At 49.9% G+C, this 18,497-nt stretch overlaps 8 protein-coding genes across 8 annotated transcripts; 4 read left to right on the plus strand and 4 right to left on the minus strand.

The window, feature by feature from the left end:
- Window positions 1-4,081: 4,081 nt before the first annotated feature.
- SETTUDRAFT_45618 (uncharacterized protein) lies at window positions 4,082-4,640 on the minus strand. The gene is made up of 2 exons (XM_008023742.1): window positions 4,322-4,640; window positions 4,082-4,256 (listed from the first exon to the last, which is right to left on the minus strand). Exons 1-2 carry the CDS (start codon window positions 4,555-4,557, stop codon window positions 4,112-4,114), a joined length of 381 nt encoding a protein of 126 aa, XP_008021933.1. The 5' UTR covers window positions 4,558-4,640; the 3' UTR covers window positions 4,082-4,111.
- Window positions 4,641-5,079: 439 nt separating this feature from the next.
- Window positions 5,080-5,494, plus strand: SETTUDRAFT_37061 (uncharacterized protein; the record flags this gene model as incomplete). Its single annotated transcript, XM_008023711.1, has 2 exons — window positions 5,080-5,126; window positions 5,176-5,494. The coding sequence occupies 2 exons, from the start codon at window positions 5,080-5,082 to the stop codon at window positions 5,492-5,494; spliced, it is 366 nt and encodes a 121-aa protein (XP_008021902.1).
- A 417-nt stretch (window positions 5,495-5,911) lies between these two features.
- SETTUDRAFT_159016 (uncharacterized protein) lies at window positions 5,912-7,894 on the minus strand (the record flags this gene model as incomplete). The annotated part of the gene is made up of 1 exon (XM_008024083.1): window positions 5,912-7,894. The coding sequence occupies one exon, from the start codon at window positions 7,892-7,894 to the stop codon at window positions 5,912-5,914; it is 1,983 nt and encodes a 660-aa protein (XP_008022274.1).
- An 826-nt stretch (window positions 7,895-8,720) lies between these two features.
- SETTUDRAFT_167285 (uncharacterized protein) lies at window positions 8,721-10,494 on the plus strand. Its single transcript, XM_008024084.1, has 3 exons — window positions 8,721-8,803; window positions 8,873-9,173; window positions 9,220-10,494. The coding sequence occupies exons 1-3, from the start codon at window positions 8,763-8,765 to the stop codon at window positions 10,210-10,212; spliced, it is 1,335 nt and encodes a 444-aa protein (XP_008022275.1). The 5' UTR covers window positions 8,721-8,762; the 3' UTR covers window positions 10,213-10,494.
- A 336-nt stretch (window positions 10,495-10,830) lies between these two features.
- Window positions 10,831-11,940, plus strand: SETTUDRAFT_25692 (uncharacterized protein; the record flags this gene model as incomplete). Its single annotated transcript, XM_008023657.1, has 5 exons — window positions 10,831-10,934; window positions 10,984-11,122; window positions 11,236-11,245; window positions 11,307-11,524; window positions 11,578-11,940. The coding sequence occupies 5 exons, from the start codon at window positions 10,831-10,833 to the stop codon at window positions 11,938-11,940; spliced, it is 834 nt and encodes a 277-aa protein (XP_008021848.1).
- Window positions 11,941-12,784: 844 nt separating this feature from the next.
- SETTUDRAFT_37065 (carbohydrate esterase family 5 protein) lies at window positions 12,785-13,696 on the minus strand (the record flags this gene model as incomplete). The annotated part of the gene is made up of 4 exons (XM_008023712.1): window positions 12,785-12,895; window positions 12,971-13,264; window positions 13,333-13,451; window positions 13,525-13,696. 4 exons carry the CDS (start codon window positions 13,694-13,696, stop codon window positions 12,785-12,787), a joined length of 696 nt encoding a protein of 231 aa, XP_008021903.1.
- Window positions 13,697-15,206: 1,510 nt separating this feature from the next.
- Window positions 15,207-16,102, plus strand: SETTUDRAFT_37066 (carbohydrate esterase family 5 protein; the record flags this gene model as incomplete). Its single annotated transcript, XM_008023713.1, has 3 exons — window positions 15,207-15,413; window positions 15,522-15,730; window positions 15,805-16,102. 3 exons carry the CDS (start codon window positions 15,207-15,209, stop codon window positions 16,100-16,102), a joined length of 714 nt encoding a protein of 237 aa, XP_008021904.1.
- A 183-nt stretch (window positions 16,103-16,285) lies between these two features.
- Window positions 16,286-18,164, minus strand: SETTUDRAFT_146232 (uncharacterized protein; the record flags this gene model as incomplete). The annotated part of the gene is made up of 3 exons (XM_008024085.1): window positions 16,286-17,122; window positions 17,187-17,915; window positions 17,965-18,164. The coding sequence occupies 3 exons, from the start codon at window positions 18,162-18,164 to the stop codon at window positions 16,441-16,443; spliced, it is 1,611 nt and encodes a 536-aa protein (XP_008022276.1). The 3' UTR covers window positions 16,286-16,440.
- Between the last annotated feature and the right edge of the window lie 333 nt (window positions 18,165-18,497).

Genomic DNA, 18,497 nt, shown 5'->3' on the forward strand with positions numbered 1-18,497 from the left:
CATCCGTATGCTTGACAAAGTGCTTTAGCCACTCAACTCCTAGCTCATTAGTCGTCCAGCCGTTGTCGCTAACTGCGATCGCCCAGTCGCGTGGGATCTCTGTCTCCTCATACCAGGCAGATAGGTGATGCTTGCCAGTAAAGATAAGGAACGGTGGGATAGACCAGCCAGCTGCATTGATCCCAGCGATAAACGTTACCCACTCTCGGCCACCTGGTTGAACAGCCTTTGGCCGGCCTCTTCTCTCTGACGCTGTAACGACTAGCTGAGTCGCGATCTTGCCCATCATAAAGCCCGCTTCGTCGAAGTTGTAGACGTCTTCGTCACAGATGCCGTACTTGGCCTTTGTCTTCTCCACAAGCTCAAACCAGCTCTTGATTAAGACTGGATCTTCACACAAGGCTCTCTGCCTATCGTACGCTCGATTAAAACGCGTTGTAAGACTGTTAGTACGCTTGACAAAGTTGCGCGGCCAGTGGACGCCAACCTGGCCAGCGCCGCGCGCAGCCAGCAGTCTATCAGCCATATCTCGCACAGCTGCATAGGTAGGCGAAAATCCACGTAGATCCAGATTAAGTACATGATCAATTATCACCTGCTCTTCTAGCTTGGTAAGCTTCTTTGAGTTGGGCTGGCAATCGCGTCGGGCAGGCTTGCCGACGCGTCGGCGGCGGATTGTTCGTTCTGACACGTTATAGATAGCAGCAGCACTGCGATTACTCTGTATCTGACCAGATTCAATAGAGGATATAGCGAGCTGGATATCTGCTTCATTTAAAGCTAACTGACTAGCGTTGCGTTGAGCCATTATGTATTAAGATGAGAGAGGTGCACAAAGTTGGTGGGGTGCGGCGCTCGCTTGTACGCGGCGCTCGCTTGTAAAACACGTTAGACGAAATGATTGCTACTTACACCTTGCACCGAGGTACCTCCTCTGCTTATCGTCATCGTCAGCGTCATCGTCATCGTTACAGTTACAGTTACAGTTACAGTCATTCACTATGTATGTATATATCCATCCAACCAACCAACCAACCCTCCAACCAACGCTACACAACTAAGCCAAGCCGGGATTCTGATCTCATATCTCGTCTGAAATATACGTACATACACACATACATACACATACTACATACATGTATTCCAAACTGCCCTCGCTACAGCCTATGAAACAACCACCCTTCAACAACAACAACAACAACAACAACAACAAAAAAACAATAAGTACAAGGGTAAATACGTAAGTACGTACTATAAGTAGCTACTTACTTAACGCATGAAAAAAATACAGTTTATTTTTATTTTCAACATTGCACGTTTTGTGTTTGGGGTTGCGGGTTGCTGTGTTTGCGGGGCTGTGTTCGGTACTTGGTTGGGGTGTTGGAGGTGGGGAGGGGGACTTGGCGCATTAATGCCGTGATGCATATCCTGGGTGGTAAGGAAGACGGGGATCGAGGGTGGGTGTTGGATACATGTATACGCGTTACTTGGATGGATGGATGGATGGATGGATGGATTTGGGTGTGGAGTAGAATAGAGTAGAGTAGAGTGGTGTAGAGTAGAGTAGAGTAGAGTAACATGGGGATATCGATGGGATTGGATAGGTAGGCTGGGATACTGAGGGTTTGGAGAGCATGTAGTGGGTGTGTGGGGTAAATGAGTGGTGCGATTGAGATTGAAATCTAGATTGATTCTATTATTCATCTGTATCATATCTATGAGATTTTTCTTGCAAAGTAATGCAGACGGTGTTGTTGTTGTTGTCATGTTTGTGGATTAGTAGTAGTACTTGCGTCGTAGCACTAACTTGACCAAGTACGTAGCCAACGCAGCACCTAAGTAACCGCCGAACTAACCACATAACTGAGTCAGTGAGCACCTAACTAACGAACTAACGAACCACTATAGATAAACAGCAGAAAAGCCACCCCGCCACTAGTCACTCGGTCCATTTCCTCCCACACTCACTCATCTATATATCCACCAACGCAGTTAGTCAATGTACTTACTCCATCTATCTATTTATCTAGACCAATTTACCAGCTAAAATGCTTAACCGGCTATTCTGTATCTCCTCCTAACCTAGTCCATACACATGCTTTTACACATTGATAAGGATTGCTGATATGGAAAGAGGTAGAGGTTTAGCATGGATAAGCGCGTCTTTGGATAAGGCCTGGTGGGAGGAAGTGGATATAGCTAGGAACGGTGTGGATACGTCGATTAGAAGTAGGAGGGGAGTATGGTGTTAGTGCTGTATATCATTGATTCCATTGATTTATTGATTTGTGCTGTGGAGAGTTCAGCGGATATACAAGAGAACATGATAATCAGGTTATGTTATTAGTAAGTATTCCTTCTAGCGCTGACTGATCACTAAGTATCATCATCTGCACTTTGGACAACATAGCCTTGTTATTCCATGCATTCCTCCTCTCCTCCTTCTTCACTGTTCTTGCTTAGGATATCTTTACTTTATTCATTTCCTTGCTCCTACCGCCTCTAAGTAATTACCCTAGTCCTTATCCTTATCCATCACCTCCCCCTTCCTCCCACGGCTATCAAAGAAAAAAAAACCCTGGGTCCATGCGTGAAAAAAAAACCGCACCATCCGAACCATCCATCCTGCACGTCCACACGTATCCATTGTTTCCAGTTACTTATCTATTCTTCAAACCCAAGTTTTTCGGGCCGACGCGGCGCCATTGGATCGGTGATTTCTCCATTCTTGTACCTACAGTACACACCCGCCTACCCACGCACCCACCTAGATGCATGCATGCATACGTAGAAAAAAACACAGCGAGCAAAGAAGAAAAGTTTACTTAGTTCAGCGGCAAGGGACTCCTCCACATAGTAATCTGACCAAAGTTACAAGGGAGACAAGATACATGTGCAGCAAGTTCGCAGGTGGTGACTTTCTACACGCACATGAGTCGAGTACGTACGTACGTACATATGTAAGTAGATAGCACTTACACTTATGATTGATCCCTATACTTGGTTGGTACTGCGTACTAGTAAAACAAGGCTAAAAGGTAACAACGAGACTGACTCGTAAGTACCGCTAAGCCATGCATGCAAGTTCCCTTGTGCTGTATTCTTGCTTGACGCTTGCACTTGCACACGCATCCACATCTTACTTAGTTACATAGTACTACGTACACCTACAGCTATCGGCGCCGAAGCTACGGGCCAAATCCCCCATCCATCCATCCATCCATCCATCCATCCATCCATCCATAAGTACTTACCCATGGATATTATCCGCCACGCCCAATTCCCACATGACGCGATTTGTTTTCTCGAAACTTTGCGCCATGTGGGGCCGTTGAGGGAGGTGCGCGCGCGCGCGCCGCTTCATGCTCATGCTCATGCTCATGCTCATGTTCATGCTCATGTTCATGCTTTTCGCTCATTCTCAGCTCTCACATAAGCCGGAATTTCTTTTCCCCCCCAAGGCCGGGCCTGGCCAAGTAGTAGCTTTTTTTTGTTGTTGTTGGTCTGGGAAATGCACATGTACGTATACGTACATGCATGAATGGTTGAGCACAATTTTCGGTTCTCTTTTTTTTTTGTTCTTTTTTGTTTTCCTAATTTTTTTTTTCAAAAGATGAAGGCGGCGTGGGGGTGAAGTCCCATATATCGATACATTTGATTCTATCCCTTAGAATTCTGAAATTCATTCCTTACAACTCTCTCCCTCGTCGACTCATTTTGCTGGCGCCCCCCCGTCGATCGCGGCTTACTAGTGCTAGCTTGTTTGAAGGTGGGAGATTCATGCACACAAGGCTTACGTATGTAGTTCACACTGACACGGCGGTCGCGGTCCAAGCTCATTGCCCCGTTTCACCCGTTGCCCGCAACGCCGGGAGTGATCGACGGTGAGAAACGTAGTTCCGCATACGCTGGGTGTTAGCTCGTTGTGTCCTCGAGTCAGGGCGTTGTGGTTGGGCCGGTCAAATTGTCTTTTTGGCGATCCGTCTACGTCAGCATAGGTATCCACATTGTCATCTTCATCTTCCAGAAGGAGGACTGTAGCAGCTGTGACAATCATTTTATTGATTACTTTTCGCTCGGGAGTTCCCATTGCAGTCTCAGCACCAAACATCTAAGCACCACGTCCGCCCCTCTCGTCCTGCATGCCAATGGCTGGATCCGGTGCTTCAGGAAACTCCTTCTTAGCCGTCTCTTTTCCCCCAGCAGAGTCCTGATGCTCCGTAGCGTGTCCTCCCCTCCCTTCTTTATGTGCGCTGCTGTATTGCATTAGCCAATCTGTTTCTGCAACGCCTTCCCGCGCTCACAACAGAGACAAACTCACTCCATGCCTGCCTTGGCATTGCTCTCCTGCACATTATGGGTATCGCCACGCTCCACCTTGTCCTGCACTGCATGCGGTGAATCGCCCTCGTACTGGTCCGTCTTGGTCTTTGAGTTGGTGCTCAGGTCTTTCGGGTACTGCTCCACGCGTTTTGAGGCCGATAGCGAGAAAGGCCGGGCTGGAGTGGCGCGAAGGCAAAGGTGCCTTGGAGACTTGATCACGGTGTTGCGAAACATGCTTGGTTCTAGTACTCTTGGGACTTTTGCTAGTGAGATGGCGATGTCGCTGCTGGTTGCTCGTGTTCTGCTATGAAAAACACGGTAATGTCAAGGCGGAAGCTCGTAACTAAGTAGAAGACCAGAAGAAGTCAAGAGAGCCAGCGAATGAGCCATGACGCATTGTTGCATGCTACCGAGCTAATCCACTGGTGATGATGATGTATGACGCTCTGGAATTCAGGTACGAGCACGGGTCCTAGCGCGTCGTGGATGGCGCTATACCTGTTCGGGACGGCAGACGGTGCCCCTCCCCCACATTCTGGGCCATTTGAGCCTCATGGCGGGACCGTCGGGAGAGGCCAGGCCGAATCTGCTTGCGCAATCTCTTGTCAGAAGCTTACCTCTTTTCTTGATTTCCTGAGAGACAGCTTTTGGATAAAGTTTTTGCTGCGCTGATTAGCAGACGCAACACGCAAACTCTCGTACCGCTTCTTTTCCTCCCCACGCAATAACAAGCGCCTTTGCGCAACAGACATCACCATGGCAAATACAAAAGACTGGAAGCCAGAAGACTTCCCCTGTACCCTGTATGTCCAGCATTGCACTCCACCACACACGCTTCTAATTCGCTACCAGCACCCTCCACATACCCTTTCCCACCCCGCACCTCGCGCAAACAGCGCAATCCGCCCTCTCTGTCGACGCCGAGCTCTCGCCCTTTGTGCGCCGTTGCTTCAGCCTTACCACGCCAGCCGATTCGACCGAGCAGTCTGTCCTGCAAGTCGAATATGCGGCGACTACGAACCGCATGTTGCGTGTGGCTGTCAATGGCTTTGTGGAGAGCGTGGGCGTCGTCATTGGCGTCATGAAGGATTTGGATACCGATGTCGTGTATGAGCCGACGAAAGAGGGGCTGCAGGGCGTGCAGGGCCTGGATGCGAGTATGGTTGGGTGAAGAAGGCGTCAGACTATATTTGCTTGCGGGACCGGGGGTTAATCGAGGATGCGATACGGAAAGAATGTTTTGTGTACAATTCAGGAAAGTAAGAGGAGGCATTAACTACAAGTTGTTAGGCCGCGGTCGACAACAGAACATGGTCATGATATGGACCGCGGATGGACAAGGGGTATATTCCGCGCTGCGGCAATGCTGCTAAGATCCAGATGCTTTCCATAAGCTACGCACCCGAAGCTATCATGGCATAGCCTCAAGTTTGGGTGTCCTTCCCAAGGCCTCAAAGGCCAGATACGTGTATAGTTTCAAGACATTCAGACTCTCCATGTTACGCTAACAGCTTCAAAGACTGCCGTGTCATAGGTTTCACATGGAGATTTCAAATACACGTCCACACCTCATACCACTTATGTCTGTTTAAGAACTCAAAGTCTCCAGCTTCTTCGTCGGCGGCTCTTCACTGGGGTCTTCCTTGCCTTCGTCCTCCAGCTTTCTCTTAGCCGCCGGGTTCGTTCCTACCGATCCAGTCATGTTCGCGGTTGGTACATTCACGGGCGTGGTTGCAGCCCGTGCTGGTGGTGCGCCGGATGGCACTGGTGGATGTACGCCGCCGTCCCTGATTTCGAAGCCATCAATCTTCTTCAGCTTCCACTGTTCTTTGATCTTGAGTCTCACCAACTCGCCCGTTGTGCGGGCATCCTCGTAGCTGTCATGGCCAGCGGCTCCTGCTTGCTGAATCTCCTCGCCGAGATGATCTTTGGCGAGCTTCCGCAGCCCAGAGCGAAACGGTAGGCCTTGCCGTGTTGGGTAGAGGAGAACTGTGTCGATGATGACGGGGTGGATGAGACGGATCGTGTTGAGGTCATTTTCCAGCGCATGCCCTACGACCGGTGTCTCGGGCGAGACATGGGAAAGGAAGAGATCTCGCGCTGCATAGGGTGATTCAACGATACGGAGGTCCTTGCGCACCGGCTTAGGATTTGCTGGGTCGTATGGTTTTGCGTTGACAAACTGCTCGCGCGTGATACCCGAGAAGCGAGTGTTGAAGTCTAATATCTGTCCCAGTGGACGAACGAGAACGTCAACGAGCGGCTTATGTTGCGGCCATGATATGACAGTAAGACGCATCATCTCGAGGCCATTGGTGGTATAGCCCATTTCGCAATCAAAGGCTACAGCCGAAGATTTTGGGACCTTGTCGTTTTCTGATGTTTGAATGAATGGCATGATGAGAGATAGTCGCTTCGCGCTTTTGACGTTGTACACATGCGTTTCGTGCGTACTGCAGCCCGGCGATCCGACTTCGGCGTTGCAGCATGTCAATCTCTTAAAGTCTGTGGCGTTGTTGGACTTTTTAGGATAGATGGTTCTACCCCAATGATACCTGCATTCTCCACCGGATGTGAGGGCACCTTCTTCATTTCGATCTGGGAATACTTGAAAGCGCGTTTTGCAGCGGTCACATTCTTCCCATCCAGCAGCTGTATCCAGGGCCAAACGTGTCTCATTCAGCTCTGCATCGCTCGGTAGATGGGTGACATAACCATATTGATCCAGTCCCTTTTGTTCACACTTGAGCGTGCGGAGAAACGTGATTTCGTCTTCGGAACTCAAGCCTGTGTCCACCCTCTTAGGCGGTGGTTTCTTAGGCGGCTCGCCCTTTTCCGCGGCTACGGCTGCTCGCCTCTCTTTGACCCAATCCTCTGGTGTCATACCCTTGAGCTTTACTAGCCGCTGTTTCAGTATGTTCTCGTAGACCGATGGGTTGGATATGGCGATCCTTTCCTCCTCATCGACTGCTAATTTATTGAGCTGGTTTGTGTCAAGGTGCAGAGCCTTGATCTCGGGTTTGACTGCTTTGAGGAGCTTGTCGTTGTGTGGTTTCAAGTACGTGTGCAGTGCCTTTAGAAGTGCCACTCGTTTGGTGAAGGTAGCCGGTTCTTTGGTGAGCTTGCGCGGTACCACGGGAACCGGAGTGTCGGGATTAATGATAGTTTTGGCTGCGACAGCCTTTGGTGGTGGGGATATGGGCCGGGTCGCAGATGAAGGCAGGGATTTGGAGACAGCTGTGCCAGCAAGCGGCTTCGAAGGTGGAGTGTGGGCGGCTCCTGACTCCTTTGTTGCTGGCGCCTTGCCCTTGGATATGTTTGGGTTGACCGAGCCGCTGGGTCTTGCTTGGTCTTTTACAGGAACAGCCTGAGACAGGTCCTGGTTTACAACGTCGTCATGTCTCGCAACTGGCTCAACGCTGCGTACCGCTGTTACTGGAGGTGGAGAAGGCAAGCGGTCAGGTGACTTGGCAGCGTCATGACTGAATATGCAATGAGGAAGTGCGCAGGATGCACCTGAAGGGCATGGTATCTTGGCAAAGCTTCTGTGAGCGGAGACTGAAGGCCACATAGCTGATGGATTGTGATGGTTGTTTTGCCGTAAGCAGGTATGCGGGCGCCAATGGTGCACAACCTACCACGTTAGATTGATGGAGTTGCAGTCAAGGGCGTTCCGCTCAACGTCTGGCTGATTCTGGAGCCAGAGTAAGCGGCAATACTGCCTATGCGCAGTACATGCGGCGAGGCAGGTGAAAGAAGCGAAAGATACGTCAGGCTCGGAGGCGCAGTGCAGTGACACAAGGGCGACAGGTGAGAGAAGCCTGCGCAGGCCAGCACGTGTTCAGCGTGGTGGGCGATACATGGGGAGCCTGCTTGGATGAGCTCCAGAGAAGAGGACGGCTTCGACAAGCTGCAGACGTATCGTTGCTCTGAGTGAAGAGGTCCGCTGGGGTGAGGCGGCCGAAGCCAATCAGTGAAGGAGTGAGACAGGCTGACTTCACACGCGTCTCGGCCTGGCGACAATGGCGCTAAGGAATGCAGGGTCCACCCGACGCGTGCGGACTTTGGGGCGGCGATCCGGCCTCCGATGCCGTCATGACGCGCTCATGGAAAGCATCTGAAACGCTGCACACCCGACGTCGCAACATCGCCCGCTGCCTCCACGTGTTGCGCCCACCTTGCGGCTCGCATAGCCTTCGACGCTTCACCTCGCTCTACAGCCATACACAGCGCGTGACCGCGGTTCTCAAATACCCCAGTGGTGGCTCTGGTCCAGGGCACAGATGCCAATACAGCCCCGCGTGCATAGGTTCCGACGGCGCCTTTCACGGACGAGATCAGGACGTGGGGGCACTGCACATATATTCTAGGCACTCCGCCACGCTGCTCCAGCCCACAGCCTTCCTTTCTCTTTCCTCGCCAAACCTGCATCCATCACCATGTCTGAGAAAGCCGACCACCTCTGCGTCCTCGTCCATGGGTACGTCTCTGCGCCACTTGCGCCACCCCCGTCTGCGGCCTGAAAAGCAATCGCGTTGACCACGTACAGCCTCTGGGGAAACCCCGACCATCTGAAGTATATCAGCACAACTTTGGGCGAGACGTTTCCTCAAGACAAACTCCATGTCCTCGTCGCCAAGCGCAACGCGGGCAGCTTCACCTACGACGGTGTCGATACGGGCGGCGAGCGGGTCGCCGACGAGATCGAGGGCAAACTCGAGGAGCTAGCCGAGAGCGGACACAATATCACCAAGATTAGTGTTGTAGGGTATTCACTCGGCGGTCTTATCTCGCGCTATGCTATCGGACTGCTCTTCCGCAGGGGTGTCTTTGATAAGATACAGCCAATAGTGCGTTCTTTGCCCTGGGCCCAGCACCATCTGCTAACTCTGCCAGAACTTCACAACCTTTGCGACTCCTCATCTCGGTGTTCGGACACCACTTAAAGGCTACCACAGCCACCTCTGGAATGTCTTGGGCGCGCGCACACTTTCCAGGAGTGGAAGGCAACTCTTCGGCGTGGACAAGTTCAGGGACACGGATCGCCCACTTCTAGCGGTCCTTGCCGATCCGGAGAGCATCTTCATCCAGGCACTAGCCCAGTTTAAGAACCGAAGCCTATATGCAAACGTCATTAACGATCGAACGGTCACATACTACACGGCTGGCATCTCGTCTACGGACCCTTTTGTGGATATAGACAATGTCAAAGTAAACTACATTGACGGCTACGCCAATGTGATAGTGGACAGAGAGCACCCAGTCTCGCCAAAAGAGCCTGAGGAAGTACCAGCATTTGCTCAGCGCCTAACAGACGGTACAAGGACCATGATAGGGCGCGCATCCATTGTAGCACTCCTGGCCATCTTCGTCCCTATAGGAGTGTCCGCCTTTCTCATCAATTCTGCCGTCCAGTCAGTTCGCAGTCACCAGCGCATACAACTCCACGAGCAGGGCCGATCTGGAATAGACTATGCGCGCTACCGCATACCGCTGATGATCAACGCAGTGCGGCGAGAGGCTGAGGACATGTACGAAAATGCCAACAATGCACATGAGCAGGAGTATTTGAGCAGCAGCGACGAAGCCGCCATGTCGTCAAAACAGCATTCAGCCAACGGAATGGTACAGAAGAAGTATTGTGATGTCGAAGGCGATTCCATCCAAGAGCAAAAAGACGGAGCGACTCTGAAATTCCCGACCCTAGCCCTCACGCCGGCACAATTCAAAATGATCGAGGCGCTAAACAATGTTGGCTTCAAGAAACACCCAGTTCACATCCACAACCACCGACACTCGCACGCCGCCATCATTGTTCGCATGAACAAGAAAACTTTCAACGAGGGCAAAATCGTCACTCAGCACTGGCTTGATAACTTTGAGCTTTAACTTTCATCTAGCATCTTTTCATCTGTAATACTCGGGACCCTCAGCATTCATCTTTCAGCGTGGCGCATGGCGTACCTTGACATGAGATCATTTGGGGCACACTCATCGCGAGCGGCATGGTCAAGCGATTAATACCCTTTTCATTCTATCTACTTAGACCGAAATACCTTCGTTCTTGCATCTAAGCAAGTTTTGCTCAATGCTTTAGTGCATTTCCCTTTATGCATGTCAAATACATCTGATCTCTTTTCTCAGTAATAGAATTTCCTGCTCTCTTTTGCCATCCGTACCTCATAGATGTAAGAAATATGGATCCTCTGAAACATAGATCAACAAAAAAACATAGCATAGAAGGGAGATGGCATAGAGCTAAGTCTGAAATGAACTCGCCAAAGCAAACTGCTGCAAGCGGTTTGGACGGTAAGTACACATTTTGGCAAAGTGCACGAAGACTCTTGGCGCTTCAACTACCCTTGTGACACTTCCTTACTCGCCAAGCCAAAATACCATTCAACCATCCGCTAGTACATCACCTCTCAGGCCTACAGTTGCAATTTTTATTATGAGCATTCTGAGCACAGTCTACAAAAAATTATGTTTCGCAGTAGCACCGCCAGGATGGCAGCTGTTCCTAAAGACATGGTTGGAGCTACAGGAGTTCGATATCGTTACAAGCAGCTTCTCCAGACAAAAGAACACTTTGGACATGTTTGGCTGGCAACGTAACTACTAACCAAAGCATTTTTTGGGGTGCGAACTAACTTTCTTTAGGAGCGGGTGCGATCAATTTATCTTGAAAACCATTCCCAAGCTCATATTCAACCATTTCGACAAGGAGATTCGGCCCAATGTCCGCGATAGTCCCTTTACACGACTGCCCGTGGACATGATCCCCAATGAGCGGATCTTCGTATTTCGATAATTGAAAGAAGACCTCTTAAGCCTTGTGAAGAGAAAGGTTTCCATGCAAAATACAAAGAAGATTCTGAAAGATAGTCTGACGGGACTAGCTGAGTTGCACAGCCAAGATATTGTACACCTAGGTGATGGGACTCTTCACAAAACATATAGTTCCGAAGGCTGACAAGTGTCAGATATCAAGGCAGACAACATCATGGTTGACTACCATGAAGACAAGAAAGAAGTCGTAATTAACACGGTTCGACTTACTGACCTTGACAACGCGGCCTACCTCCCCAATGGCAGGTATATCCAAGGAATGCTTGCAGGCAACGCAAACTGGCGTAGTCCCGAGGCATTTCTCAAAAGCAAACTCAACAAGCCAACAGACATGTTCTCCTTTGGCGTCGTCGTAAGTCCTTATACACCCCACAATCCCCCGTACTAGTTACTGAATGCTACTAGTGTACATATGCCGTTCTCGGTCGTGCGATATTTGCCCCAGATGCTGATTTCGAGACGCGCATAGCACAGGGCGTGCTACCTGACCTCATTCACCTGCAGCGCCAAGTCTCGTATTTTGGAGACGAGGATGCAATAGCGGGTTTGGAGATGCACCTCGGCGACGACTCATTCAGTAGAATGATCCTGAGAATGCTGTGGACGGATCGGTGGGAGCCACAAATCGGTTACAAACAGTTTGGGAATTGGCCCGAGGTTGAGGATATGGTCTTTATGGATCTGGTCTTGCGCTTGAGGAACTTGGACCCTAAGAGGCGGATGACGGCTCAAGAAGCATTGGAGCATCAATGGTTCGAGGATGTTTGATATTCTGGAGTGCCTGAACCCGTGACATTATTGTATAGACTATCACTTGGTGCTGTAAAACACAACACTCTCCTTCTGTCTATGCCACTGTTTCTTCTGCTTCTTGTTCTGAAAAGACTTGTGAGCTTTGAGTTGAAAGAGGGTGGCTCAAGTGTAGCCATGTCGGTGATGAACTAACACTGTAACCAACTGTTATCCCCACCAGGCGTCATTCGAAGACTCTCTCTGCATCGGTCGTCAGCAAGCAACACACTTGGAGATAGGTAAGTAAGCCCTTAACTCCGCTGTGCACAAGACTCCTTGCACCTGCAGCCCCAGCCGCGGCTTGCGCGTTCAAGCCCCAAGCTCCGATTGCGGTAGATCGTGCGAGATCTTGATTACATGCGGTAAAAATGACGTACGTTTTGCCAGCCAAGGCCACCGGGGTCGCCTTAACGCCGAAATGCCTGTTGTACCAATAGGTAGGCGTCTGGGTATTAGCATTCTGCCGCACGAAAAGTGGGTGGCGCAGACCCCAAACACGCACAAGCACAAGCGAAGTGGTATTCGTGGATCTGGATTAGACCGATGTGTCGTGCTGGTGAGAATGCAAGGTGCTTACCCAAGCTGGCCCAATAGCATGGGGTGGGTGGAGTGGCTTTGGCAATGCAGTAAGACTTGTAAGACTGGCATTAGTGTACAGAAACTATGCAAATACGCTACGGGATGAGCTGTATTTAGAAAAACAAAAGGGTGCATCTTGTAAAATAGATTGGCATTGATTTGGCAACATGTTCGTGCTTAGACAGTCTGATATAGTACAAAGCGTTAATACCCCTTTTCCTAAACTCAGCCACCCACCTTTCTAGAGGCGTTCTCCTTTGAAAGCCCTGACAATGAACATCACAGCACCCTCCATGTATTGAGGAAGAACATAAGTCAAATGGTAGTACTGGCAGGATCCAGAGTCGCAAACCTGATTGAAAATGTCAGTCCACTCTCTCTCCAAACAACTCGCAACGAGCATTACATAGGTGAAAAAAAAACTTACAGGATCGCCCTTCGCACAAACCTGTAACACCTTTGCTTGCAGCCCCTCTGGGAACTCGTCTCCCACTTCACCCAGCCTGAGATTAGGGTCGCCGAACATCACAACCGATTTGATCTTGGGAAACAAAGATGTAGGGAGTTGAGCTGCGGCTCGGTGCATGATACTTGCGCCTTGCGAGTACCCGACTAGAGAGAAAGTCTGGTTGGGACAGGCAGAAGACTGGGAAGTCAACCGCTGAACAATGTCCTGCGTACCTTGTCTTCCGCCAGAGATGATCTGAGAACTAGCCGGATACTAGCAAAGAAAATTCACATTAGAAAATAAGATCAGTCAGTAAACCCAGGTGTTATGTATCAACGTACCTGGACAGGATAGCCGTGCACTCCAGGCAATTGTGCTGAGACATTGCTCACAACAGGGTCGCCAACGATGACGCCGAATTTAGGGAAACTGGGCTCGCTGGTTCCTCGAGCTGGCGTATCTCTTTTAGTATTACACACACACACACACAAAAAGAGAAGACGCAGAGGCGAGTATATCCACGTAGAACTTACCAACCAGAATTTCAAAATCGGAACATCCTTTGGGAATATCGCTCGGTACGACTGGCACAGGCTGTCCCATCTCGACATCATTCTCTGGAATCTCGGGACATTGCTCTTGGGCAGAGCAAAATGGGAGGAAGGCGAGAGCCAGCAAAGGAGTACTAATAAAGAGGGAGTACATGGTGTCTGTGTAGTATTGTTATTTGCTTCTCCTCACATAAAATTTGATGCAGTGTTCTCTGCAAGACGAGCACAAACGCCCGTCCTTATAACTTCTCTGCCGTGTGAACTGAAATCTCTAGATTGTCGAAACATCATGCCAGAGGTCTACTTGGCCTACGTCTGAGTGTCGCGAGAGAAATGCGTTCGAGGTCGCGCGTAGAACGGACCTCGGCAACTTTGCGGCAGCGTAAACAAGGGTGGTAGTGTTGGGATCATCTGCACCAAGCCACATTGTCCCCTTAGGGGAGATTAATACATTTTTCTTCTGCTCTTTTCTGCCGAGGCACGACTGTGATGTACTGGAGAACTAGAGGGGATGTATCTTGCGAGACTGGTGGTTCTCGTTTTTAGTTTGTTAGGTTGAATGTGTAAAGGACTGGCATGATGCGTTAGTTCGATGATGAAGAAACCAACGCACGGATTTATCAGTCTGGAGCAGTAAAAATTTGCTGCTAAATTCTTGGTACGTACTGGGCAACGGACAGATATGTATGTACTGTAGATCCTTGCTCCACCGCGGACGCATATACCGGTAATAGCGGGTCTGCCCTAGGGAACAAGCGACGTGCCAAACATTCCACACACAAGATCCGCGCTATTCTCCGACTTGTCACGGGTTGATTTTCGTCTAAACGCCCCGTGAGAAGCGGGATCTGCCAATCAGGTGTCTTCTGTCACTAACACTAACTCTGTCTGCAAGTTCCCCAGTAACTAGCAATGTAAGTATTCTGACTCTCAAAGCGATCACCACATACTACACCATTTAAAGAAGTGAGCTCCAAAACTGTGTATTTATCCCGTATTTCCATCCTACAGCATGGCTCCCAAAAAGGCGTCGTTGTAAGGCCATGGTCCCCTATACAGCAAAGTTTCACATCGTAGCCGTCTTTTCCAGAATCACGCGATGCCAAACGTCGTTGTACCGAGGCGATTATTTTCTCTATGTGTATTCATTGGTGTTTTGGGGCTTCCAAGGCCATATGGTTACACAAGCTGTTTTGCAGACTAGGCCTTTAATCTTGCTCAGTCTTGGTCCAAGAGGTCATTCAAAACACCAAAGCACCACTCCTAGACAGCATTCTATGTCTTGGTGTAATATCTATGGCCTTGGCTGGCAGAGCCTACCTTATGGCATGTACAGCTAATTGGACAGTTCCTAGTAAGACCACCTCAATGCCTCGGCTGAGGTTCATAGCATCAGTCGGGTTGTCGACATGGCCATTGTCAATGCTACCCACCATGAGACCAGCACCTCCACTTCTAACGAGAAAGAAAGGAGTACGTGATCTGAAGGTCCTGCATGAAACCTCCTGTATAAGAATCAACGTTTGGAACCCCCTTTTTCTACTCAGCAAGCTTCACTTCCAAGCACCTCTTCCCATCATCCGCTCACTACCAATCTTGCAACCTACAATCCCTCTTACCTCAATCAAACCCAATTTCTCTTCACTGCAATCTTCAAAATCGCAATGAAACTACTCTCCATCTTCGCTCTGGCAATCGCCTCGTCCGCCACTCCAGTCGCCATCCCGGCCTCCGCGTCCCTCGAACTCGCACCCCGCCAACTCCTCAACCGCACGAGCCTGACGGAAAACGAATTCTCGCGCGCCATTGGCGGCGGATGCAGAGACGTGATTTTCGTCTGGGCACGCGGGTCCACAGAGGCCGGCAACATGGTCAGTACACAAGTTCCTCTTTACTCGAAAAAGTAAAAAGGAAAGAAACCACCAGGGGTTGTTGTATGTATGTATGGTGTATCTCCATCTAACACATGAACTACTTAGGGCACCATCATTGGCCAGCCTCTGGGCGACGAGCTCCGCCGGGAATACGGTAGCGACCTCGCCATTGAAGGCATCGATTATGCTGCTCTACTCTCGACCAACTACCTCCCCGGCGGCACGGACCTCGTGTCCGAGCGTATGATGCGCGACGTGCTTGAGGACGTGAATCGGCAGTGTCCTTCAGCCATTATCGTATGCGGCGGATACTCGTACGTCCTTTTTTTATGAACATCCCCCCCCCGTCCCTATTTCTCTCGTCTACACCACTAACACAATACGACAGACAAGGCGCAGCCGTAAACCACCGTGCAATCGAGGACCTTTCTGATGCCGTCAAGAACCAGATTGCAGGCGTCGTCACTTTTGGCGACACTCAGGCTCGCGCTGATAACCAGCAGATTCCCAGGTTCCCCCGTGACAAGCTCAAGATCTTCTGCGGTGGTGCTGTTCGCGATACTGTGTGTGACGGGAACTTGGCTGCGGCTGTGTTGCTGCCTCATCTTAGCTATGGGCGTGATGCAGCTGAGGCTGGTGAGTTTTTGATTGAGAAGATTAATGCGGTTCGAGGCGCGAAAGCCTAGGATCTCTCCACCTTAAGAGGCGGTTTGAGCATGGAGGTTGGTTTGGGGTGGACATGAGGGAATGAGGGGAGTGGAGGGGTGTCACGGGATCACAGGTCGTGCTCACCAGAACAAGTTTGAGTTACATCTGGATGTACACAAACATGAACGAACATATGACCCAAATACCGTATTTTTGCTTTTGATTTGAAGAATACTAAGATGTGATTACAGTGAAAGAATGGATCACAATGGTGTGGAGTTGTACAAATGACCATCATGAAGTGCACACGAAGACAGGCAATCACTATACGTGCCTCTTTTTAACTCTCTCCTCACAATTCAGGGAGATAAGGACCTCAATTCTCCGTGTTCGACTTACGCTTGCGTATACGCACCTCTACCGTATGCTGTGGTTTGAGCGTACCGAAAGCAATCTCCAGCATTGGTGGCATAACCGCATCTGTGAACTCTGGATCGCAGAGCTGGATCTCGAACTCGTTCCACAAAACAGCCAAAGCCGCAATCTGCATGACTTCTGCGTACTCTCTTCCCAGCCCAAGGTTTTGGTGGCCACCAAAGGCGGGAGTCAATAGCTCAAGACCTTCCAAACTAAACTCGCCCGATCCGAGGCCGCCCCTTTTCTTTTGCCTGTCTGGGACAAGGAACCTTTCTGCCCAGAACTTTATCAATGGTCGATCTAGGGCGCGGGATCGAGCTTTGTCCCACGGTTGCATGTTCAATGCAACGTCGTGTGAGAATGCGATTGGCGCGCTACCTTTAGGGAGTATGTATTCGTCGTCCAGCAAAATATCATGACCTTTGGGAGGATACACCATATAATTCGCCATACGGAAGCGGCTGATCTCATGTTGCATGGATTTGATGAAAGGCAAAGCCGTGATGTCCATGATCCCATAAGAACCGGCCTTTTCCGAACGATGCTTGGAGGCAATGTCGGTGAATTGTTTGGCCACTTCGGGGTTGCGCAAAATTTCAATAATGGACCAGATTGTCATTGGTATGATGTCTGTAATTGAACTGCATGTACAGTTAGCATAACCACCCCTGCTTCTTACATATGTAATGATCTCTTAATACGCACCAATATATAAGCTGCAGCAACTCGACCGCTCGCGATTCTTCGGATGAAAACTCCGAGAAGAGACTGTCGAATTCTTGAACAAACTTGGACCCCTTCTCTTGGTCCCAATCTGGGTCGTTGCTCTCGACTTTGGCGAATTCCTTCCCAGCATGATTTGTTCGGATCCATTTCTCCAAGCCTTGGAGTAATGTATCGCGTGGCTTTTCGTATGCACTCAAGTCGAGCAGTCCTGAAATCCCCGGTACGTAGCTTTGCAGGGAATCTTCGAAAACCCAGTATTCTTTTACGAATTTGGGATACTGTCGGAAGAATGTGGAACCAAGCAGTGTTTCTACCATGCATCTAGTGAGAACTTGCTGGAAAAATGACCAGGAGTCTTCTAGCTGTGTCCAGGTGCCAAATTGGAACATTTTGTCGTTCATGCTGCTGGAAAGCCTCGAGGCATAGAGCTCGCCTAGATTTGGTAATGAGGCACCAGTCAAGTACTTTTGGATCGATACTTTGCGAGCATGATTGGCTTTGTCGTTGTATTTTTCCGACTTGGAATCATTTGTGCGAGAGCTGGCAGGGGCTTTGAAGACATCTTCGTACTCGTGTCTCACGATGGAATTGCGTTCCGGTAGTGCCAATGCTTGTGCAGCTACCCTGATATGTCGGGGATCCCTGAGGACAACAAAGGTCCGCAATCCCGCCTTTACAGTGAATGGGGCAAAGCTGCCAAACTCCTTGCTAGTGTACATCAGTATTTGTCTTAATAAAACCAAATAGGCGGTCTTACATCAGCCTTGCAAAGAACTTCGGTGGGCCTTCGAAGGCTATGCTAAAAGTATGGAAGATGCCGGGGACCAGATACGGGATGGTTGGTGGCCTTTTTCCTTTGCCAGCATTCTTTGTGCTCTGGAAGAAGAGGGAAGTGGTGAGAGAATATGTGAGAGATACGAAACCGATAATCAACGCAATGACGAGAATGATAATCATGGCTAGTGTTGGGGAGTGTTCATGGGATGGAGTTGGGTGTCAAATGGGCGCGGACCCTTGCGCAAGCTAGTGGCGGATCTCGCGCCGCGTGAGAGCCGCTCCCGTCTGAACCAATAGCAGCCTCCATCGTCATCTACGCATCTGCATTTGCAACATCCTTCGTGATCGGCGGCGTCGATTATGGATTGCAGTACTGATACGGCAGGCGAATTTGGTACCTGGACATTGCATTGACAAAGACTCAGCATTGCCAGAAGAACAGCGCATGTCGTCATTTTGCCAAGGCTGAATGTGAGAGCTGTTAAGCTTGCATAGAAAGCACACGAGTCACTC

Source organism: Exserohilum turcica (genome assembly GCF_000359705.1).
Source record: "Exserohilum turcica Et28A unplaced genomic scaffold SETTUscaffold_11, whole genome shotgun sequence".
Lineage (NCBI taxonomy): Eukaryota > Fungi > Ascomycota > Dothideomycetes > Pleosporales > Pleosporaceae > Exserohilum > Exserohilum turcicum.